This window comes from Acartia tonsa, chromosome 12 (genome assembly GCF_053477335.1).
Source record: "Acartia tonsa isolate MP-2025a chromosome 12, ASM5347733v1, whole genome shotgun sequence".
Classification (NCBI taxonomy): Eukaryota; Metazoa; Arthropoda; class Copepoda; order Calanoida; family Acartiidae; genus Acartia; species Acartia tonsa.
Window position 1 is genome coordinate 40,421,877 of NC_137271.1, and position 23,220 is coordinate 40,445,096.

At 30.8% G+C, this 23,220-nt stretch overlaps 1 protein-coding gene across 1 annotated transcript in view; it reads right to left on the minus strand.

Annotated features, from left to right (window-relative positions):
• LOC145333975 (gamma-aminobutyric acid receptor subunit beta-like) overlaps positions 1-23,220 on the minus strand; it is a 102,285-nt gene that overhangs the window by 16,870 nt on the left and 62,195 nt on the right. Inside the window, exons 7-11 of the mRNA XM_080179240.1 lie at positions 18,559-18,650; positions 11,931-11,996; positions 9,912-9,973; positions 5,057-5,137; positions 752-893 (exon numbers count right to left, since the gene is read on the minus strand). Of these exons, the coding sequence (XP_080035366.1) occupies positions 752-893; positions 5,057-5,137; positions 9,912-9,973; positions 11,931-11,996; positions 18,559-18,650 (443 nt within the window). The remainder of the gene's footprint in view (positions 1-751; positions 894-5,056; positions 5,138-9,911; positions 9,974-11,930; positions 11,997-18,558; positions 18,651-23,220) is intronic.

Below are 23,220 nucleotides of genomic sequence, written 5' to 3' on the forward strand. Positions count from 1 at the left end.
AGAATCTTATTATTAGTCTGTTAAAGTTTTTGGGCTAATTTTAATTCTAACCTGTATTTTTTTTCTCCGGATAAGAAAATTATATTACCTAAGGCTACCCTGGCACTGGTTGCCTCGTGGTAAACTTTTTCAGAGAATCTTATTATTAGTCTGTTAAAGTTTTTGAGCTAATTTTAATTCTAACTTGAATTTTTTTTCTTCGGATAAGAAAATAAAATTACCTAAGGCTACCCTGGCACTGGTTGCCTCATGGTAAACTTTTTCAGAGAATTTTAGTTTTAGTCTGTTAAAGCTTTTGGGCTTAATTTAAATGACAATCCCCCCCCCCCCTTTTCAAATTAAAGTAACTACCAGAGCCTACTTAACTTCTGTATTTTTGTCCCCGGATAAGAAAATGAAATTACCTAGGGCTACCCTGGCACTGGTGGCTTTCAGAGAATCTTAGTATTAGTCTGTTAAGGTTTTAGGCTAATTTTAAAGAACAACCCCCCCCCCCCCCTTCTGTTTCAAATTAAAGAAACTAATACCACCTACTTAACTTCTGTATTTTTGTCACCGGATAAGAAATTATAATTACCTAAGGCTACCCTGGCACTGGTGGCTTTCAGAGAATCTTAGTATTAGTCTGTTAAGGTTTTAGGCTAATTTTAAAGAACAACCCCCCCCCCCCCCCCTTCTGTTTCAAATTAAAGAAACTAATACTACCTACTTAACTTCTGTATTTTTGTCACCGGATAAGAAATAATATTACCTAAGGCTACCCTGGCACTGGTGGCCTCGTGGTTGATCCAGAAGCTGACCCAGGACAGCATCACGATCAGGATGGAGGGAAGATAAGTCTGGAACACGAAGTACCCAATGTTGCGCTGTAGCTTGAACGACAAGGATAACCTCTGAAATTATATGTTTGTTAGTTTTAGTTTTTATTGAGCAAAGCCAATAGCCTTTCGAACATGCAAAAAATGTCAACTCCACTGCTTAAAATCCAATTTTAAGTAAAAAAAAAGATTAGGTGAGTTTAATAATTTTCGTATTCATATAAGGATAATTCTGAAAAAATTAAAATTAAAGAAAAATTACTTTGCCCCTAAATTTTTGTCCGTGACAAATATGGTTTCTTGTTATTTTACTTAATTTCATATTTAAATAGGCTTGATTGTATAAAATTATGCAGAAGTCTATGACTTTATTTTCTTAACTAATTTTAAAATGAATTTTAATCGATACTTTTTCTTGCAAAAATCCGTGAAAAAATATTTGAACAATTTTAAAAATGCGGTCAATTTGTAAACAGATGATTTTTTCAAGTTCATTATTTAATTGTAACTTTTTATCTTTCCTAATGCTGCACTGATAGATAAACAAGTACAAAAATGGACAAAGAACTGGTAACAGGTATTGTTAAAATCTAACTAAAAATTGTATGTTTTCTTACATGTTGTTTATTTTTAAACAGTGTATAGGTAAAAATAACGTAATTAATTTAAAATGTACTTAAATTCGATGACTTTACTTTAAAAGCATATTTTTATTAAATTACTTCTTTAGATTTGAGCAATTTGTTTTTGAATTAGGAAAACAAACTAATGAATATAAAACTCCTTCATCAAGAATGATAATGATTATAGTGCAGATATATTTTTGTATGATGTATGCAAGTTTAAGATCAACCTCTTTTTTGTTTACATTTTGCTAATAAATGAATTTAAAATATTTGTTTAACTCGAGAAAAATCCATATGTCCTGAAAAAACTACGACCCTAAATTTACCTATCATTATTAAATGACATACTTTACTGGAAGAGTAGCTCTCTTACTGAAAATTATATATAAGGTAAATTGTGCAAAAAAAGACAATTTAGGTTACATTAAATATTTATTTACTTGTACAGCAGTGGGTTACCATAATGTGTAACATTGCATTTTTATAAAAAAAAACAAGTATGACAACATCCATAAAAGCGAAGCTCTGAAATGAAAGGACAAAATCTAACAAACATTAACACTTGTAGTGTCAGAACTGAAAAACTGAATATTAATGCATAAGTCTATAAAAATTGTAAGTAATTTTGTTGCAAAACTGAATAAATGAAACTGACGTTTTTTGGACTTAATGCTTCGCTTATAACATTGTACCTTGTTGTAATAGGAATCAGAAAAATAGGTTAATTTTTTTAACATAAAAACCTTTGTTGTCAATTTTCTGGTTACGATTATAGAGTTGATGCGCTTTATATGTCGTACCTAACTGTTAAAGGAATCAGCATGCAAAATTTGAAATCAATAGGACAATTCTAACCTGTTTAAATCAACGATAAGGGCTAACCATTTCACGAAAAAGCTAACCGTTACGGACATACAGACGGAAGGACCGACCCTAATTATAGAAAAGCTTCACGTTTAAAATACATGAATATCTTTAGTTGTTTTATATTTTGGTCGCATTAAAATAATAAAGAAAAGTTTTGTGGAAAATAGAACAGTAAACTGTTATTTAGCAATATATATACATACAGTAAATGTAATGTTTCACGTTTAAAAATTAGATATTACTCTTCCTGCTCTCTTCCTTTCATTTGATTTGTGATCTATTTTTGGGTATTGATTTATATTTTATGTGTATGTATTATTATTTATGTTGCCAAGAGTGTTGTAAGGTATGCCTGACATGAAAGAATAGATTGGCATATGCTCAGCCATTAGATATATTATCCCAGATGGTCAATTTGACACTATAATCTGTCAAACTTTTAATTCTTATCGTTTCATAGACAGCTTTCCGCGGATATTAAAATGATAAGATTAAGATTGTTAGCCCCTAGAGGCCGAAGATCCGTGCTAACAAAACTGTTATTAATTTTATGATTTTCATTTCATTATTCGTAAAAAAATTGTCTGATTTACAAAACTAAACATAATATTTCAGTATTGCTGAGAACATGTTTTAATCATACGGATATTTGTCGGTTACGAAGCCAGACTGGAAAATAAATTTCAAGAAGATAATGATTTGATTTTGAAACTGAAACATTTCCCTTCCTTTTTGAACAAAAATGTGTACCTTTTCTAAACAACAATGTGGTCGGACTGTCCCAATAAGGGATTGATTATCTATTCTTTTTTTTTATTGATCAGTCTTCAAGAGAAAAGTCAGATATTTTCTAGAGTTGGACAGAAAAAACCTTTTTTTATTATTTCTACATTGAAGCCCTTTGGAACTCTTTTTAGCACTGTATTTTGTTATTTTTGTATTTTTACAAGCAAAAAACATATGCAAAAAATGTAAATCTTAAAAAAAATCTTTAAATCTCTGAAATGAAATATAAGTAAATATATAATTCAAATACTTTCATCTTTACAAGAACTACTGTCCTCAAATAAATGCAAAAATATTTCCCTATCATATATTTTTTTATACTTGTACCCTATGTACTAGTTTTATTTGACTTTAACAAAATATTTTTTTCTCCATAAATGTACTTTTCATATGAATTAAAGTACATATAAACTTAACTTTAATAAACAAACAAATAAAGAAAATATATTTATATGATGAGTAAAAAATCCGTCAAAAGCCTAAAACCCATAGTGTATCCATTCATATGGGTGTCTTTAGTCAACAATACAATACAGACAAATTAAATTAATAGCAAAAATATAAACAATTTAATAGTTATTTCTCGCATCGTATTATAAACAGCTTTCCGCGGATATAGAATGTACAAATATAAGATTAAAACCAGTTTTTTTAGACCTGTGGTGCCGAAGGCACGGGCTAAAAAAACTGGCTTTAATCTTATGATTGTACAGTTTTAAATTAGTAGAAAGCTGGATATAATACGATGCTAGACATAGTTTTTTCGTATGTATGAGAACCGGTTCTTATCCACCGGATTCGAATCAATACGAGAAATTTCTTTATTTTTGTTAAATTGGTATGTATTTTAGTCGGTCTGCAGTAAGTAATGCACATCAAATTATACTTTTAATATCTTATTGGCAATAGCAAAATCAGCAGTTTTGTTTGGCAGCCAATATGGTGCTATACAAAAAAGATACACACAGCTTAAGACAATTCACAAAAGATAAATCACGCTATAACATATATGGGAACAAAAACTAGATTAGCCAAAATGCTTTTTTATTCTTATTCTTTATTTTTCTATATATGATGTACTTTCATTTTTATCCGAATATTGTGTAATTCATAAAACAAGTAATAAAATAAAATTTATTGCTGTTTCTTTTATAAGAGATAAACTGTATATTTTGCTGCATCTTATACAACAACATCATGCCAATATGTTATTCTCGTATTCATTCCAAACCGATTAATATCTGGTGGATGAGAACCAGCTCTAATCCATACGAAAAAAAACTATGTCTAGCATCGATGCGAGATATTTACTTAGTTTTGATTAACAATATGCAATAACCACGATTTCAATTTGGAAATATTAATTTTTTGTATTTAAAAATCCTACCAGAAAGAAATAATGTTAATTAGGACGCTAGCTGCAGCCGCTTATTTTATTCACGCTTTTTTGAGTAAACTATGAAGCCGGTAAAAACGGGATGAATTAAAATTTTGTTTGGATGAAGTGTCCTAAATGGCGTGATATTAAAATAGTTCATAATTCTGGTATAACGTCATTCGGGATTTTTCGTCCAAAATTTTTTTTAATTCATCCACTTTTTTACAGGTACTGTAAAGAGATTCTTAGACCATAACTGCTTTATTGATTGTTTTTTTGACTAGCCCATAGTATCAAACTCTTGATTAGTTAAAAATTTTGAAGAGGCAACGTATTGGTTTTCAAAGTTTGAGGGAGGTAAACACCCTTGGACATCTATTGGAAGCTTTCCGCGGATATTAAAATCTAATATGATAAGATTAAAACATGTTTCTTAGCCCCAAGGGGCAGAAAGCCGAAGCTAACAAAATTGGTATTAATTTTATGATTTTATTGTTTGTACTACGTTATTATACATGTCTTTTAGTATTGCTAAGAAACGATTCTAATTCAGCGGATGTTAATCTGTTTCGAATTTTTACCTGATAAGTTCCCGTGGCCAGCTTGATTTTGCGCTCATTAGTTTCATATCCCATAATTGTAAACTGGGGCAACTCTGCATCCTAAATATACACAAATAGTAAATTAACAAGGATAACAATATCCATTAAAGCGAAGCTTTGAAATGGAAGTACAAAAGAACATTAACACTTGTAGAGTGTCAGAACTGATTAAACTTATTATTAAGTCTATACAAAATTGTAAATAAATTTGTTGCAAAACTGATTAAACACACAATACTGTTTGAGGACATACCGACATTTTTGTGACTTGATTATAGAGATGCTTCGCGTATAACATTATACCTTGTTGTCAAAAAGTAAAAAAATCTGATTGTTTTAAATGAACGTACGAATTTCTGGTAACGATTATAGAGTTCCGATTTCCGATTTACATAATAGTACATAGACATTCTAATTTTAAATTTTCTTCAAATATATGTACTTTGAAAAAAAACAAGCGTATCCAGTTAATAGTAAACTAAATACCTTGCACAAATATATAGTAGTTCTGTTTTCTTATATTTGTCTGTTAGGATCTCGCTAACAGCTAGAGTTTATATCTAGGAGAGCTTTACATAGGTGCCTGTACTTTTAAATTAAGACCTTAGCATTGTTTTAAACTATTTGTCTGCCCCTTCAAATACAGAGCCGCTAGTTTCTTTAATTTGTTGGACTTTAATCCGCTTGGATATCTAAAATTGTTTAAAATTGGCTAAACTATAGAAGAATAACAATTGTAGAAATTCTTTTCTACTCGACTAAAAGAAAATTGAAATTTTGAAAATCGATTAATCACGCAACCTTGGAGAATCTATATTAAATCTATAGACTTTTCCTTGTACTTTTTGAACCCTATGAAAACATTTCAAAATTGACGCTTTTCTTTATTCAGAGTGTGCCTAACCGTATATCGTTTACTATGGCATTTTAGAATCGTCGTATCGAGTTCAAACCCTGCATGAGGATTTCTGTAGTGATTAGGTACAATTTGGTGATTGATCCCAACAAAGTGTTAATATTTTTTAAATGTATAATTTTTACTCTTTTAAACATGAAATAGTGATGTCTAGGAAAATTAGGCACTATATTTTAAGCAAAGCATTTCAAATTTAATGTGCTTAGCATTTATGGATTTTTTCATTTCTGTTTGAAGCCAGGAAAACTGAGCAAAAAGGATGCTTCTATTGTATTTGCCTTAAGTGGGATGAATAAATAATTGCGATTCTATGCAAATTTAGTTTGGGGGGTAGATACTGAAGCAAGCTACTTGGATGTCATGCATTTCAACCAATAGTTTTGTTGGAAGTAGCAGAGCTAGGTGCTTACACTCAAACCTATTTTTGGTAACGAAATCCTGACCTCTCACTTAATTGTCTTTCAGTTTCCAGTATGCCTTCGAAACCGATTAAAATCCGCTGGATTAGAACCGGTTCTCAGCAATACTGAAAAACCATGTATAGCATCATATTACAGACAATTTTTCACGAATATTAAAATGAAATTGAAAACAATTTTGTTAACCCGCACATTCGGTCCCTCTTATAATTTTTTAATTTAATATCCACGGAAAGCTGCAACTATAATACGATGCGATAACTTATATGCCAAATATTTATTGCCCTACTAAACCTACTATTATCCAGGGATCTAAGGGATAAGACAATTTATGATAAATTAAGTTACACACCCAATGATTAAATAAAAGGTTTTCGTCTCTTGATTAAAAATTATTGTTAATGCAAAAGTTTGGCCCAAACTGCCAAGTTTTAATGGAAGTACCCAAAGTTTTTAATCCAACAGATCAGAGAACATATCTTATTAACTTTCTTTATTCCATCAACTCTTGACTTACCAGTAAACAGGACAAAATTAACTGAGATTCGAACTCAACACCTTCCTGACAACTAGAACTTAATAACACATGAGAATTTTATTATTTTTGCTAATCAATAGCTTAATATATTTCCCTTTGTTATATATACATCGATTTACTGGAGGCTTATATCCTAAATTGAAATATAAATCTTGGGTATTAAGGGTTTGTACAGTAGGTATTTTAATTCTAGAAAAAGTCTTAAAAAGTAAAACTGAAGTAGATGAACGTTTTCATTTTAATGTTATAAATGATTGTACTTTCAATTAAAGGTTTCAAGCTATTTTCCATACTTTCAGATAAACTTAGAGTTTAACATTAAGAAATAACTGTACTTTTTTTATGAAAAATATAAAAATACTGGCTTTTACTTTTCAATTTTACTTATAATACAAATATACATCAGAAAAGTACAGAAAAAAGGTTAAATTTAAAATAATTCGGTATTGTTTTGTTTCAATTTTTTTTAAAAGTGAATGAACGTGCTAAAATCTGTACATGTTTTAACATGGTCAGATTGTTCTTCTACTGTTATCCTATTGGCTGATTTAGAGAGTGTGTCTCTAGGTAGATAATCTCTATTATAATTTCAGAATTATTTTAATTAATTCTTTTAAAAAATGTAATTAAAGATAAAAATTCTAATGAAGCGTTAAAATAAAAATATGATCTGATTAAAATGGTCTTTCTAATTTTATTTATTTTAAGAAGCAAAATAAAAATTAACTGTCAATTATGTGAAAAGATTTATTTTCCCCAAAAATTATATTTTAGTTGGCGGAAATGTGTTTGTACTTTTTCTACATGTGCCCTATCTCTCCATGGAAATTATGCATAGAGTAAGTTAACTTTTCTCAAGGAGGCAGGCATAGGACAATGAATAATATATTAATAACCCCCCCCCCCCCACAAATTTGACCTCTGATAACTGAAAATAATAAGAGGAAAAAGAAATGAAAATTTATTTAACTGCTATTGTCCACTGCTTCCCTAAGTTTACTTATCTCAAGGTTAACTTCAATGAATTAAAAGGAATTCAAACATAACAGCAAATTTTCAGGAATATGCTTCTGCTGTTTATGGCTGGCTCCAGTAATTCTACCGGCTCCAGTAATTCTACCAGCTCCAGTTACAGCTACGGCCAAAAATTTGTTATGTATGTATGTCTGTGATTTCAGATGGTTGCAGATTTTAAATATTTAAAGTGTAGTTAATTTACTTTCCCTCACTCCCCCATCACTTCACTACTGTTAACTCCCCTTCACTTCTAATGCCCCAACAATTTTCTATTCCTCTTTCCTTTATGTCATTTTCTTTTCTCCAATCTTTTCCTGCCCTTCATTTACACTTCCTTTTTTCTCTTCACCTTCCCTTCTTTTCCCATTCTCTTCTCTTTTAATCCTCATTTCTTCCCTTCCCCTACTCTTCCTCCCCCTTTCTCTTCCCCTCCCCTTTTTGTGCTGTCTCCTTAATCTTCCTCACCCCTTCTCTTCATTTCCCCTTCTCTTCCTATCTTGCTGTCCCCTTCTCTTCCTCTTCTCTTCCTCTACCCTTTAATTATCTTCCCCTTCCATTCTTCAAACTTCAAACTATTTTTTACATTAATACAAATATTCTATACTACCTGGACGTAATTGTCCTTGTTTAATTGTTGCAAGTTTGTATAGCAAGTATTGAATGAATTTGGTAGAACAATATATATTGAGATGTGATTATAAGATTTGGAATAAAAGGAAATGGAAGATAAATAGTAATCCCGGGGTAAGCCACACAGGTACAAATTTATTTCAACTTTTTCAAAGCAAAGCTTTTTTATAATTAGGTTCGGTACGTCCCTCCGTAACTGTTAGCTCTGACCGTTAATTTAGACATGTTAGATTTGTCCCATCGAATTATGATTCCTATAACAGTTAGGTATGGTTTAAGAAGCGTAGAAAAATCTATAATCGTTACAAGAATGTCCCTACGGCCACGTAAAACATGCAGATTCCTAAGACAACAAAGTACAATATTATAAGCCAGGCATCTCTATGATCAAATCCAAAAATCAAAGTAGAGTATCCCGTATTTACACAATTTTGCCACAAATTTATGTAAAATTTTGTTTAGACTTATAAATTAATATTCTGCTGATTAAGTACTGAAACTCTACAAGAGTTATTGTCTGTTTGTCCTTCCTTCTGATTTTAGAGATTTGCTTTTATATTGTCATCCTTTCTAGAAGAGAAGATACTCCATAATTTCAAATAGAAACGTAAAAATGAACTGCTATTAAAGGTAGATTTATGGATGTCATAAAAAGTTGCACATGAACAATAAGCATCTATTTATATCTTACTTTGTCCACCTGTCCTTTTAGGCTATGTGAAAAAGTAATTTTATCAGCTGCCATCTAAATTTGTAAATAAGACTTGTCAGTTCTTGAAATTTTAGAAAATAATTTAAAAGCGCGCGACTTATGTATATTGTTATTCTTTTTTTCAAGTAAGCCAATTATTTATTTATACTCTTTCCTTTTTTAGTTTAAACCTTTTTTTGACACTTTCTTTTAGTGTTTTTAATAGGATATTAACCTTATTTTTTAAAGATCTATTTGGGTAGTTTAAATGTACAGATTACGTCTTCCGAATTCTAATTCATAAAATTGATTTGATAATTTGCAAACATTATGAGAAAAAAACGAACTTCAATTAATTTAACACCAATTCAATTAAGTTTTATTTAATACAAATTATTAAGTTGAAGAAAAAAAATAATTTAAGGGGCCTAATGAAATTTTAAGTTGAAATCATTTGTTTTTAGAGGGTTTGTATAAATTGAGAATAACAATAGCACTATAGGAAAATATTTTTCTAGGTAAAATCCTCAAAGTCATCTAATTTTTCTAGTTAGATAATACGGACAAAACGATTTTAAGTATTGTAAAGCAGGTGCGCTAATTGAAACAAAAGTTAAGCTTACCTCAACACCTACAACCGGTTCATCACGCCAATACATAACAACATCAGATACAGTGTACCCATCTAAATTAAACAAAAGTTTCGTTTTATTATCTACTAGCGGCTACGCCCTTTAGAGGCCTCTAGGGGCACTTGAGAAAGGGGGGAGTTTAATATATTTAAACAACCCCCATTTTAAATTTTGCTTGAAAAAAATATTTTTGGGGGGGATAAGGGGGAAATTATTTTTCAATTGGAGATTTCTCATAGGAAGGTGGTAGTACCCTCCCCAAAAAATAGTTATAAATCTTTCCAGGACCTATGAGAAGCTACCCTATAATGTAGAACCATATCAGTTCATCGGTTAAGGAGATCCTGTTACATAATTATAGGGATGTCCTACGATTTCATAGAATTTTTATCTATATACAGTGTGTTTTTTTTATGAGAACTTTTTTGAAAGCAATTTTACCCCACTTATAGTTATCAGAATTTAATGATTAATGGCTTATTTTCTTCGTTTTTTATAACCATTTATAGAAAATCAAAAAAATATTTCAGTTTTCATTAAAAAAATAGAGTAAAATAAAAAATTCAAAACCTAGGTGTCAACATCTAAAAATGGTTTTAGTGCATTTTTCTCATGCTCAAATCTTTTACCCTTTGCAAGAATGGCTGCAAAATGCTTCAAAGTTGAGATACAGAGTTAAAAATTGATACAGATATTCCTGGGGACATGTACTAGATCATATTAAAGTTTAAAGGCCATATATCTACCAGGGAGGGAGTACTGGCCCCCCAAAGTGGACTACTGAAAATCCAATTTTTTTCTTGCAAAGGGTAGAAAATTTAAGCTTAAGAAAAATGTGCTAAAACCTTTTTTATATGTTGACACCTAAGTTTTGAATTTTTTATTTTACTGTACTTTTTAAATAGAAACTGAAATATTTTTTTGATGTTCTAAAAATGGTTATAAAAAACGAAGAAAATAAGCCGTTAATCATTAAATTCTGATAACTATAAGTGGGGTAAAATTGCTTTCAAAAAAGTTCTCATAAAAAACACACTGTAAATGTCTTAATTCGTTAACTGCCCCTATCCAAAATTACCCTGTGCGTCCGAAATAAACCTACATCACTCTATCCATAGTACAACATAAAAATCTTTAACAATTTGGTGGGAAGCAATCAATTGAATGAAAAGAAATGATATATCATCTTTGATTTATCTCTTTTTTATTCTTTGTGAGAGTGTCAATTATTCTGCTATATAATGTCACTTTATCAAAACTTTTTTTTTTGGTAAAATCCTCCAAACTGAAAGTGCACTTCTAACAAATTTAGGGCGGTTTCCCTTAAAGTGATGAACGTGCACAGAAACCCAATGGTTGTAATTTTTGGCGTGTTTGTGTTTTACTTTATGTTAGGGCACCACGTGTATGGACCCCGCAAGGTTACACCCACCATCAAGGATTATGCATAAATTTATTTGTATTTTTAGATCTATTAAGATTTAGTTCCCAGAATAGTGTTAGATTAAAAAGGGTTATTTGTCTACTTTTTGATTCCAAGGTTATACCAACTTTTTTCTTATGGGGGATATAAATATAAATATTAATATTACATTTGTTGATAGCTAAACCAGGGATTATGCTGATATTGTCTATAGATAGATAATTAAACGTCACAGGAATATTATTTTATTTTACGTATTCATTTAATGCTCGATATTTGATAATTTAATTTCGGACATAATGTCATATCCTAGTTATATAATTTTTGTGCTACTTAAAACCCTTTGTTTTCTAAATAAATTAAAACTAAGGGGTGGGGGGGGGGGATTTTTTTCTATTCCTAGCCCCTGCGTAACACTAACCCTACGTGGCTACCCATTACCCAATTAAACCTAAACTAACCTGACCTGAAGTAATAAGCAACCGAACGAAAAACTATCCTTCTTTTGAAGAATAGGTGTGGGGGTTTTCTGCGCTCAACAAGGCAGTTTGAGGGAAAATGACATAAAATAAAAAAAAAATACTTACAACTTTCTATCTCTACAGTACAGTTCTGTCTATCTAGCGGATAATAATGTAGATCCATCATACAGGCTAAATAGTAAGTAAAATTTTCATACATTTAAATATTTTTTATGATTTGGATTCTCTAGCAACTCAAATCTGGTTTACCAACTTTTCGATTTTAACTCCTTTCAAAGGATCTCTAACCGATGATCCGAAATGATTCTCTTTTACAGTGAAGCTTTATTAGGTCCCGGGGGATTACCTCCACCCTCCTTAAATCGTCTCTAGAAAAAGAATACCCCATCCCGAAATATTTTTCTAAATTGTTTTTTAAAACCATAATTAAAAGTAAACCCCTCAACCCTTAAGGGCCCTTGGCCGCTAGTATCAAATAAATAGAAATTCTAAAAAATCAACATGTTTAAAGTGGACCTTCTAGATAAAGACTTTATGTTCATCATAGTAATCATCAAACAATATTTTAGATAAGCAAACAAACGATATGCAAGGACGAAGAACATTCTCTAAGTTAATATAAGCTTCCCTTTAAAAAAGTAACAAATCTTACATAATAAGATTTTTCGCATTTGTTATTTATAACTTTATACTCCAATAATTCGTAGATTTTTTTTCTATTTTCATATTGCATTTGATATTTATAGATTTCTGCTCTAATAATTCGTAGATTTTTTTCTATTTTTATTTCATTTTAGATTTTAGTATGACGTTTACAAGTTACTATTGACGTTAATATTATTATTATGCCATGGCGTTCTTGTGCATTTTTAGTAACGAAGCTACTCTTTAATTTGAAATGTCCGCCTGTGTGTCCGTCTGAAACGTTTTGGTTAAAACATGGTTTTCTCGACCCATTTTTTCTGTATGTCCATACATAATTTTTAAGCTTCGCTACTTGTGGATGTTATCATCCTTGTTTCTATACTTGTTATTCTTATTAATGATAGTAACTGCAGCAAACCACAAGTAAACAAGAACAACTACGTCCATAAGTAGAGAACAAGATTTAGATTTAAAAAGTTTATGTAGCAAAAAGTCAATTCATATTTGAAAAACATCATAGTTTCCATTTGGACAACTAACGAACTTTGAAGAAAATGTGTATTTTAGATTCATTGGGTTAAGTAACTGCAACGGCTAATAATATGTTTTTTTTAAAAGATTAAAAATACATTTTTTAAATATCATGAAATTTTAAGCATTTTATGGTTTTGATTTACCAAATCCACCAATAGTCTATTTCTTTAACGAATTGACGAACATAAATAATCTAGTTATGTAGTAGCTTCGCTACAAAAAAAAGAGTCATTTATATCAATCAAGTTTTTATCTCGAACAGAAAAAATGTGATTTTTGCAGCTTTGCTTTCTGCCGAGCTTAGAATGCTAATTGCCTTTTCTCCAATTAGTTTTTTGTGTTCGCGAGAAATTTTGCAAAATTGTTGCAATTTACCTTTCATCAAAAAAGTTTATGTGCTAGTTTTTTAGTAGTGAAGCTACTCTATAATTAAAATGATCGTCTGTCAGCAAATCATACACTTTTAAGGACAAAGGCGGATTACTCAGGTGCTATTAAAGATTGATTGATGTATTTTTTATGTAAATTTAGCATGACCAATGATCAGCTATAACTTTCAACCTTTATTCGTTCGTCAGTTTATAATGTTGTAAAGGGAATTGCAACTCTTATGACGATTCTCATGAATAAGCATCTACTCTTTAATAATTTACATCCATGGGAACTGCTTGATTTATCTTAAAAATGTTGATTTCAATAATGAGCTATGCTACATATGGTTGCTTTCATCCCTATCTTTTTCTACAATCTAAATTCAACATGTGTTTTAGAACAGTTTGAAAAAGAAAACTTTCCATATTTTTACTGTATTTATATTTGTTTCATTTATTCCTCTCTCCTTCTCCTCTCTATCTGATAGTAATATCTAATTTCGAAGTTACTGTGGTGGTTTTAAGCTATTTTCTTGGGGAATGGGACACCCCCCAACCCCCCCGAAAAACTAAAAAAAAACCATCCCCCAAAATTTTTTTTTTACATTTTTGTAAAATCTCAGTAAGGAGGGTTGACTTCCCATTACTTCATAGGGCGAAACCCCTAGAGGCTAGGGGCGAAGCCGCTAGTATGATAAAAACTTATTATTTTTCTTATAAACTAAAGTACATAAATAATTTTTTTCTTAAATCAAAAAAGAAGAAAAAAGGAAACATAGAAAAAATCAAAAAAAAGTATAAAAATTCATTCTGCTTTGTCAAAGCAAGAAAATTTAACAAACTACTTTTTCCAATTTTTATTACTTTTGTCCAGTTCAGAGTAATTTTTACAACTTACACTTTGTTGCTTAGCAAAACTTCTTTACATTTCTTGGATTTTTTTATGACAAACCTTCGTAACCTTTGTAAGCAAATTTACCGACGTAAAATTTAAATTAAACATAACTATTTTTAAATACATCAGTTTTAAAAAGATGCAGCAAATTTCTTACAATTTTAAATTAAATATCTACGAACCGTCAAGTGGACGGACGCAAAAACATTCATTTGTTATAAAACAGACTTTTCAATACAATTATTTATTTTGAATTTTATGAATGATATCGTACTTGTTTTGAAACAGGGGTAAGATAAATAAACAAATTTGCTGTACTTAGCGGTAGTGTAAAAGTTTTCTTACACCAATACAAACAAATATTTATTTATCTTTGTCAAGAAAATTATACAGTTAGGGAGTTGAATCCATTTTTATAGAAGCAGAAATATAATCTATGATTATGGTTTAGACCCTCTAAAACTGTAATCTACCCTTCCACTTTCCCCTCTCTTGGTGAAGATATCTTCACCAAGAGAGGGGAAAGTGGAATCTTACATTTCAAAAATCGTATCGGCGTTAAAGATATCTTCACCAAGAGAAGGGAAAGTAGAATCTTACATTTCAAAAATCGTATCGGCGTTGAAGATATCTTCACCAAGAGAGGGGAAAGTGGAAAGGTAGATTACAGTTTTAGAGGGTCCAAACTATAATCATAGATTATATTTCTGCTTCTATAAAAATGGATTCAACTCCCTAACTGTTATATGTTTATGAATATTGTATTTTCTTACTGGTAAACACAAAGCCATAAACAGCAAAGCAGTGAAAATGCGGTAGACTGACGGACGAACAAGATGTGGCGTTTCCCTACTTGAAATAAATTATTTTTTAGTAGCAAAGCTACTCTATACTTCACTTAGTATGTCCGTCAGTCCGTAACGCTATGGGGGAAACGTTATTTTCTAGGCTCCTATTCAAGATAGATAGCTGAAATTTCTATGACATATGCCCATCTAATCCATACATTGTTTTGTCCATCTGTCTGTTATTTGGGGTGCTAGATCCATTCCTAGATTTTTACGTTTTAGTGATTTTCCTAATTCCTATTCAAGATAGAAGGCTGAAACTTTCAGAGAGTAATCTATTTACATTCTACATACTTTCACCAAGTTTTTAGATTTATTTATCAATTAGGGTGCTAGATCGATTCCTATATTTTAAGTTTTCGTGATTTAAAGATTGCGTGATTTTAAAGGGTTCGTGATTTCCCTATTTAATCAAGTTTAATTATTATTGTATGATACTGCATTATAGTATTTTTTTCCTGATATCCATTCATAATCTTTGAGCTTCGCTAATTATGGATGTTTTCATCCTTGTCTTAAATGTATTTGTTTCTCACTTTAGGTCAATTTAGGTTAGGTTATACTGAGTAGCCCACCACTTGCACTGTTGGGTCACCGTAGGAATAGGCAACGAGTGTTATTTTGAGAGACAACGCTAACAGATATATTAATTAGAGTAAATGATTTGGTGAGGGTTACATAAAGGGGGAGGTAGGTTGTGCTAAAATTCCTTAAAGGTGTGAGTTTTATGGCTTAAAAACAGTAAAAGAACGATAATATTTACTAAATATGTGTATTCCTTATTAAAAAGAACTATGGATATTTTTTTTTAAAAGTTAACATAAGTTTTATTGTTCTACTACTGTTTTTAAGCTTGAAAACTCACACTTTTACGGAATTTTAGCACAACCTATCTCCCCCTTTATCATCTGTTGTCTTATCTTATTAGATCTCACAAATTGTTTAACCCCTTTAGTTCTTAACCTTAAAATAAACAAAACCCTAACCCTATATAACACTTCTTAAAAATAAATTTGCTAACCAACTAACTATAGACATTATTTTCTAAAAACTTGCAATGCAAAGGTGAAGGCCAAAAAGAAAGAATTATTTTGCTAAAATTAAAAATTGATTCAATACTCCAAGGTGTCCGATCACAAAAAAATATCACAAATTTAAATCAATATTTTGAAAGTATCATAATATCATTATATAAGATTAAAAGTAAAAATTGAAGGAAAGATTTGGCCTATAACAGTTAGGGAGTTGAATCCATTTTTATAGAAGCAGAAATATAGTCTATGATTATGGTTTGGACCCTCTAAAACTGTAATCTACCCTTCCACTTTCACCTCTCTTGGTGAAGATATCTTCAACGCCGATACGATTTTTGAAATATAAGATTCCACTTTTGTCTCTCTTGTTGAAGATATCTTCACCAAGAGAGTCAAAAGTGGAATCTTATATTTCAAAAATCGTATCGGCGTTGAAGATATCTTCACCAAGAGAGGGGAAAGTGGAATCTTACATTTCAAAAATCGTATCGGCGTTGAAGATATCTTCACCAAGAGAAGGGAAAGTAGAATCTTACATTTCAAAAATCGTATCGGCGTTGAAGATATCTTCACCAAGAGAGGGGAAAGTGGAAAGGTAGATTACAGTTTTAGAGGGTCCAAACAATAATCATAGATTATGTTTCTGCTTCTATAAAAATGGATTCAACTCCCTAACTGTATAAACAGGCGCAAGTTACTGCAACAAATATAAATAGTTAGGACATCCAGATAAAAGCAGTGCAATCAATTGATGGTCCTTGCTTTGAATAGATTAATAAAAATAGAGTGTTTTCTGCGAAAATTGTTGCACCCCCTACTCGTCGTCAGGTTAAAAATAGAATGTCTGAAACAGAGGGATATTATCAGGGATACAGGGATAGAATAATTGACAATAAATTTATCCTACCCCCCCAAAATAAATATTAAATTCCTAGAAACTACATATGTTAGCATAAAGGGAAAACATTGGGTGGAGAATATTTATCTATCCCTCCTCTTCCTGTATATTATTTTATATAATACTCTTTCTGCCTATTTTTCATTTTTAAAGTTGATAACATAACAAGGATGACAACATCCATAAAAGCGAAGCTCTGAAACGGTAGGACAAACGGACATTAACACTTGTATAATGTCAGAACTGAATAATCAGAATGTAAATGTATAAGAGTCAAAGCAAAATTGTAAGTAAATTTGTTGAAAAACTGCTTGTTACAGGATAATGTTTATGGACATACTTACATTTTTAGGACTTGATTATAGAGTTGCTTCGCTTATAATATTGTACTTTGTTGTCCCAGGTATTATTATACCAAAAATCAGACCAATCAGATAATTAGGTCACATACAAATTTGTTGTTAAAAATGTAAAAAAATCAACATGTTTAAAATGAACGTACGGACATTCTGGTAATGATTATAGAGTTGCTACGCTTTGAAATCGATAGGACAATTCTAACATGCCTAAATTAACGAAAAAAGCTATCCGTTACGGACGGACGAGCGGACGGACGGACGGACCGACGGACCGACCCTAATTATAGAAAAGCTTGGCTTTTAAAAAGTAAAACAATAGAGATGGAAGGGGTTAAATAACTATTTGTTCTTGCCCCCGTGGACCCTGTGCCGACGTTCAAGTTGGGTCTTTGAACATCAGCCAAAAGCTTCATAAATATTAACACAGTCAAGTCGCTAAAAAAAGACAGAAACCAATTTGCTAGCAGATGCAAAAGGTCCCCAACACTAGATCCAGGTAGTTATTGTGGATTATATATCTATACTTATACATTTATAAACATATAAGAATACCAAACTCTCTTAAAAATTGTCTTTTTAAAAAAAATATTTTAAATAATATTAGTGCCCATAAAGAGGTAATTATCAGGTGAAACATAGAATTTACAGACAGAGTTTGTCAGATTAAAGTATAGAAGTATAATCCAGATAACTACCTGCCCCAAGTGGTGGAGACCCTTTACGTCTGCTAGTAAATTACTTTTTGTTCTTTTGTAGTTATTTCAATTAGCGCCCATAAACAGGCAATTATTAGGTAAAAAATAGAATTTGCAGACAGAATCCATCAAATCAAAGTATAGATGTATAATCTAGTCAGACAATTACCTGCCCCAAACATTGGACACCATTTTCGTCTGCTAATAAATTACTTTTAGTTTTTTTGTAGGGACTCGGCTGTGTTTATATTTCCGACACTATTATATGAAAAAAACTAAAAACAAAATCCTTTGGTAGAGTTGCATATAATCCATGCCCCTTTTATTTTACTTGAATGTAAAGATATATACCATTAAGCGTCTTTTAATAGCTTAAAAAGTGCAAAGTTTTTTTACTAAATCCTGCCACCTTACATGTCATAGTAATAATAATCATTTAATGTATGAAAATTGCCTAAAGTTGTAGTAAATCTCATTCCATAAGTGATAGCTCCATCTCCATGTAATCTCACCATCTTGTTTTGCTCTGTTACATCGTGCAGAAAACTAAAATAAACAAGAAAATTGACTATTTTGATAGGTTTCGAACCATTAACTTAAAGGTTCACATAATTTTGTTTTTATAACAGAGACAAACAGTTATTTCATCTAATCATAAAAATTAGTAAAACTTTTTTGTTTGTTCTTTTCTTTAATCTTCAATTACGCGCCAACCACAGAACCGATTGGGTTCTCCATTTTAGGTAAGCCTCCAAAAGGTCCTGGGGTGGCTATTCCAAATACTATCGGCGCAGATGTGTCTATTTATTGGTTTGTCAGTAACACTTGCTTTTATACAATAATGTACAGAGCTGGATCTTCAAATGTGTAGCCGTTGGCGTGGCTGTAGCCGTTGCCGTTGCCGTAGTTGTAGTCGTAGTCGTAGTCGTAGTCGTAGCCGTAGCTGTAGCCGTAGTCGTCGACACAGTGCTGCTAATAAAACATGGATTTTTAAATGATTTTACAGCAATGCAATGCCGGCTATCCTAGAATTATGGATATCTAAAATCTTTTATGGCCCACCTAAAAATAAATTATTTTCATCAAAGAAATGAAATTATAACGTCTAATTTTTGAAGTTTTTTATACAAAATTACTATTTTAATAATAAACTTTAAATGTTTTGAGGTTTTTAGGTATTATTACTATCATTTTTACAGAAAAATTCAAAAAGTGGTTGTATGAAGGTAGTAAACAGTGTATAACAATAATTTCATTAATTTAGCCCTCTAACTTCCACAGTCTCCAAACAGTCAAATTAATAAGATTGTCAGCAAAAGGCATTGTAAGTGTTAGTATGTTTGAATAAAGGTACTAAGAAAGAGAGGGAATGTCTGATTGAGCCAATAGGAGAATCGCATCGGAATTTACATTGGATCTCATTGGTTGAAATTATGTACACATTTTCCTACGAAGGCATGTTTTTTTTCATTTCATACATACATAAAAGTCAGCTGTTAACAGTATATTTTCTTAGTAGAAAGCTTTGCGGAATCAGAATTAATTGCCCAAAAATTTCGTTTTCAATTTGAAAGCTTGAGACAAAGTTGGATTCTTAAAAAAAAAGTTAGGCTGGCAACTCGCTGGTGAGGCAAAATTATTTTTGTGAAAAATCCTCCAAAATCGAATAAAAAAATTTACAAAAATGAAATAAAATCTTAAGAGGGTTATTAACATATGATTTTGTTTAATTTTTGTAGATTTTTAATGTGCTTTTGGATGATTTTTCACAAAAATAATTTTGCCTCACTATCGAATAGCGAGTCTATCATTTTTTAAGAATCCACATCAGCTTGAGTCGAAAGTAAACAATACTTTTGTCTGCTAGGAATGTTCTCTCTTAGATTTGACGAAAAAAGGGTTCAGAATATTCTTCTACTCTTCTATTTCTATTTATGTTTGTAAACAAGTATACGTAATGTAGTATTTGTAATGAATTTGTATTTCCCCGCTAATTTGAAAATAAGTGTTACCAAACATTTCATTATTAATTATCATATTATTTAAGTTTTTGTTGCATCCGCTGGTAGGAATAAAATTGTTTACTAATATTTTTTAAAAAGAAATAATTTTCTTTCCTATCAATAATATTGTAGTAATAAATCAAAAAAAAAGTGTATTTTAAGTGTAGTATTTATTTATTTTAAGTTGTCCCTTAAAAGGTTAGACAGGCAACATGAATGGTGGGGTTGGTCATTATTTTTCTTCATCCCGTCTGCGCCTGTACAATTATTTATACATTCATGTAATTATAATTCATATAAACATCACTTTCAATGGTTTTACGTTAAAATTATCAAATTATTTGTGGCTTTAGCAACGCTTTAGCCACACTAACGGACTGTGGTCACTTTTAGCGTGGCCAACCACGCTACGTCTACGACTACGCATTGCCAATATGATTTAAAGATCGCATTGTTTTTTTGTGACAACGGCAACGCGTGGTTAAATGATTTAAAGATCGCTATTAGGTTGTTGGCTGTAACTCTGGCCACGACTACGACAACGGCTATGCATTTAAAGATCGAGCTCTGTTGATTTCAAAACATATTCCCTATTTTCATTTTAATATGGCTTGTCTCCATACATAAAATAAGAAACCTAGTACAAACGATATTATAATCATCCTTAAATAAAAGTAACAGGATGTCTGTCTATTAGGGGATACCAAAAAAACAGGTAATACATATATGAACTTAGTGTGCAAATCTAAAAAAGCAATGCGTCTAAAGAACATTAACATATATGCAAAAAGAAAATATTTTACAAGAATGTTTGTATGAGCTGCTAGACACCGGAAATGTTAAAACAAATATTCAACCATTCATAATGTTGATACTCTAGGAAAGAAGGAAAAATATTTCCACCCCCCTCCCTTCAATCTCACGAAAAAAAATGAAAGCAATATGTCAACATAAAATTTGTTTTTTTTGACATAACATTAATATGTTAATATTGAATAGGAAATACTTTTCTAATAATGATATAATGATTGTCTTATTTTCATAAAAAATACAGAGACGAAATTTATAAAGAAAAGCATTGAATATGAATTTATGAAAGACATTTTTTTTCAGACAATTTACACATCTCTATACAACCATATAATAAGATGCCCTCTTTTTGTGTTTGATTTTGGATATAAAGGGGTATTAGAACTTCTACTTTTACTCATACATACAGGGTGATACCATGGTTTTGGATAAAAAGAGATATTAGAACTTCTACTCTTACACATACATACAGGGTGTCACCATGATTTTGGATATAAAGAGATATTAGAACTTCTACTCTTACTCATACATACAGGATGGTACCATGGTTTTGGATAAAAAGAGATATTAGAACTTTTACTCTTACACATACATACAGGGTGTCTCCATGATTTTGGATATAAAGAGATATTAAAACTTCTACCCTTAATCATACATACAGGGTGATACCATGATTTTGGATATAAAGAGGTATTAGAACTTCTACTCTTACTCATACATACAGGGTGATACTATGATTTTGGATGTAAAGAGGTATTAGAACTTATACTATTACTCATACATACAGGGTGATACCATGATTTTGGATATAAAGGGGTATTAGAACTTCTACTCTTACTCATACATACAGGGTGATACCATGATTTTGGATATAAAAAGATAATATAACTTCTACTTTTACCCATACATACAGGGTGATACCATGATTTTGGATATAAAGATATATTAGAACTTCTACTCTTACTCATACATACAGGGTGATACTATGATTTTGGATATAAAGAGGTATTAGAACTTCTATTATTACTCATACATACAGGGTGATACCATGATTTTGGATATAAAGGGGTATTAGAACTTCTACTCTTACTCATACATACAGGGTGATACCATGATTTTGGATATAAAGAGATATTAGAACTTCTACTTTTACCCATACATACATGGTGATACTATGATTTTGGATATAAAGATATATTAGAACTTTTACTCTTACTAATACATAAAAAGTGACACTATGATTCGGATATAAAAAAAAGTATATGAGTTTCGGAACTTACAGGCTTTTGGGTCAAATAAGTTATTTTTGAGTTTTTTTAGTAAATTCAAGTTTAGTAGAGTAAATTTAATATTCCATCCTGTAGAATTCCATCCATCATATGCAAGCGCACAAACACACACACACAAACACATACTTTAATATACCTTGCCACCCCTCGGTATCTACTTTATGTCAGGAATACAGAGAATAGAGAATAGTCTGCTAGGAGCATAATAAATTTAGTGGCATTTAACTCTAGTACCCAAAGTTTTAAGATTAGCCTAAATAAGCAAAGTTGAATTAGTTCTGGAACCCAAATTCCAAGACAAATAAAAGAGTGAATTTAAGATTCATTTACACATCGCTATATCCCTGTATAATTTATGTATACTATCCTTCTTTGTTCATAAAGAAGGATAAGTTTGATTAAATTATGAAACAAAGACAAACCTCTAGAATATAAAACTTGCAAATTTTTCTTCTTTTTCTTTATTTTTTTTACACATAATATAATCCTACAGTATATTATCTTTAAAAGGGAAAGGTAATATGTATCTTTAAATAGAATCTTTTCTCATTTCCCAACTAATACTAAAAAAACAATTTTAACATTGTTGGCCAAGGGGAGAAGCCTTAGTCCATGAACAGGTACAACTAATTTCCTTGCACTCTTATAAAAAAAGTATATAAATCAAAAGGAAAGAATAAAAAAGTAGAAATAGAATAATCCAATATTCAATTAAACAATAATATGCAGATCAGAAGTACATTATTGAATAATATAAATAGTACATACACACACTCAGCTAGATTGACTGACAAACAATCCGTTATACAGACAAACATACCGTAAGGCAAACATATATACTGTCAATCAGGCATACATAGAGACATACAGACAAAGTTAAAATCAGACAAACAGTCAATCAAATATAATTATACAAACTGACAAACTAACAAACATAATGACAGATATACAGACAAGCAGACAGATATATAGACAAACTGATTGATCAGGATTTAATATAAGACAGAAACAATA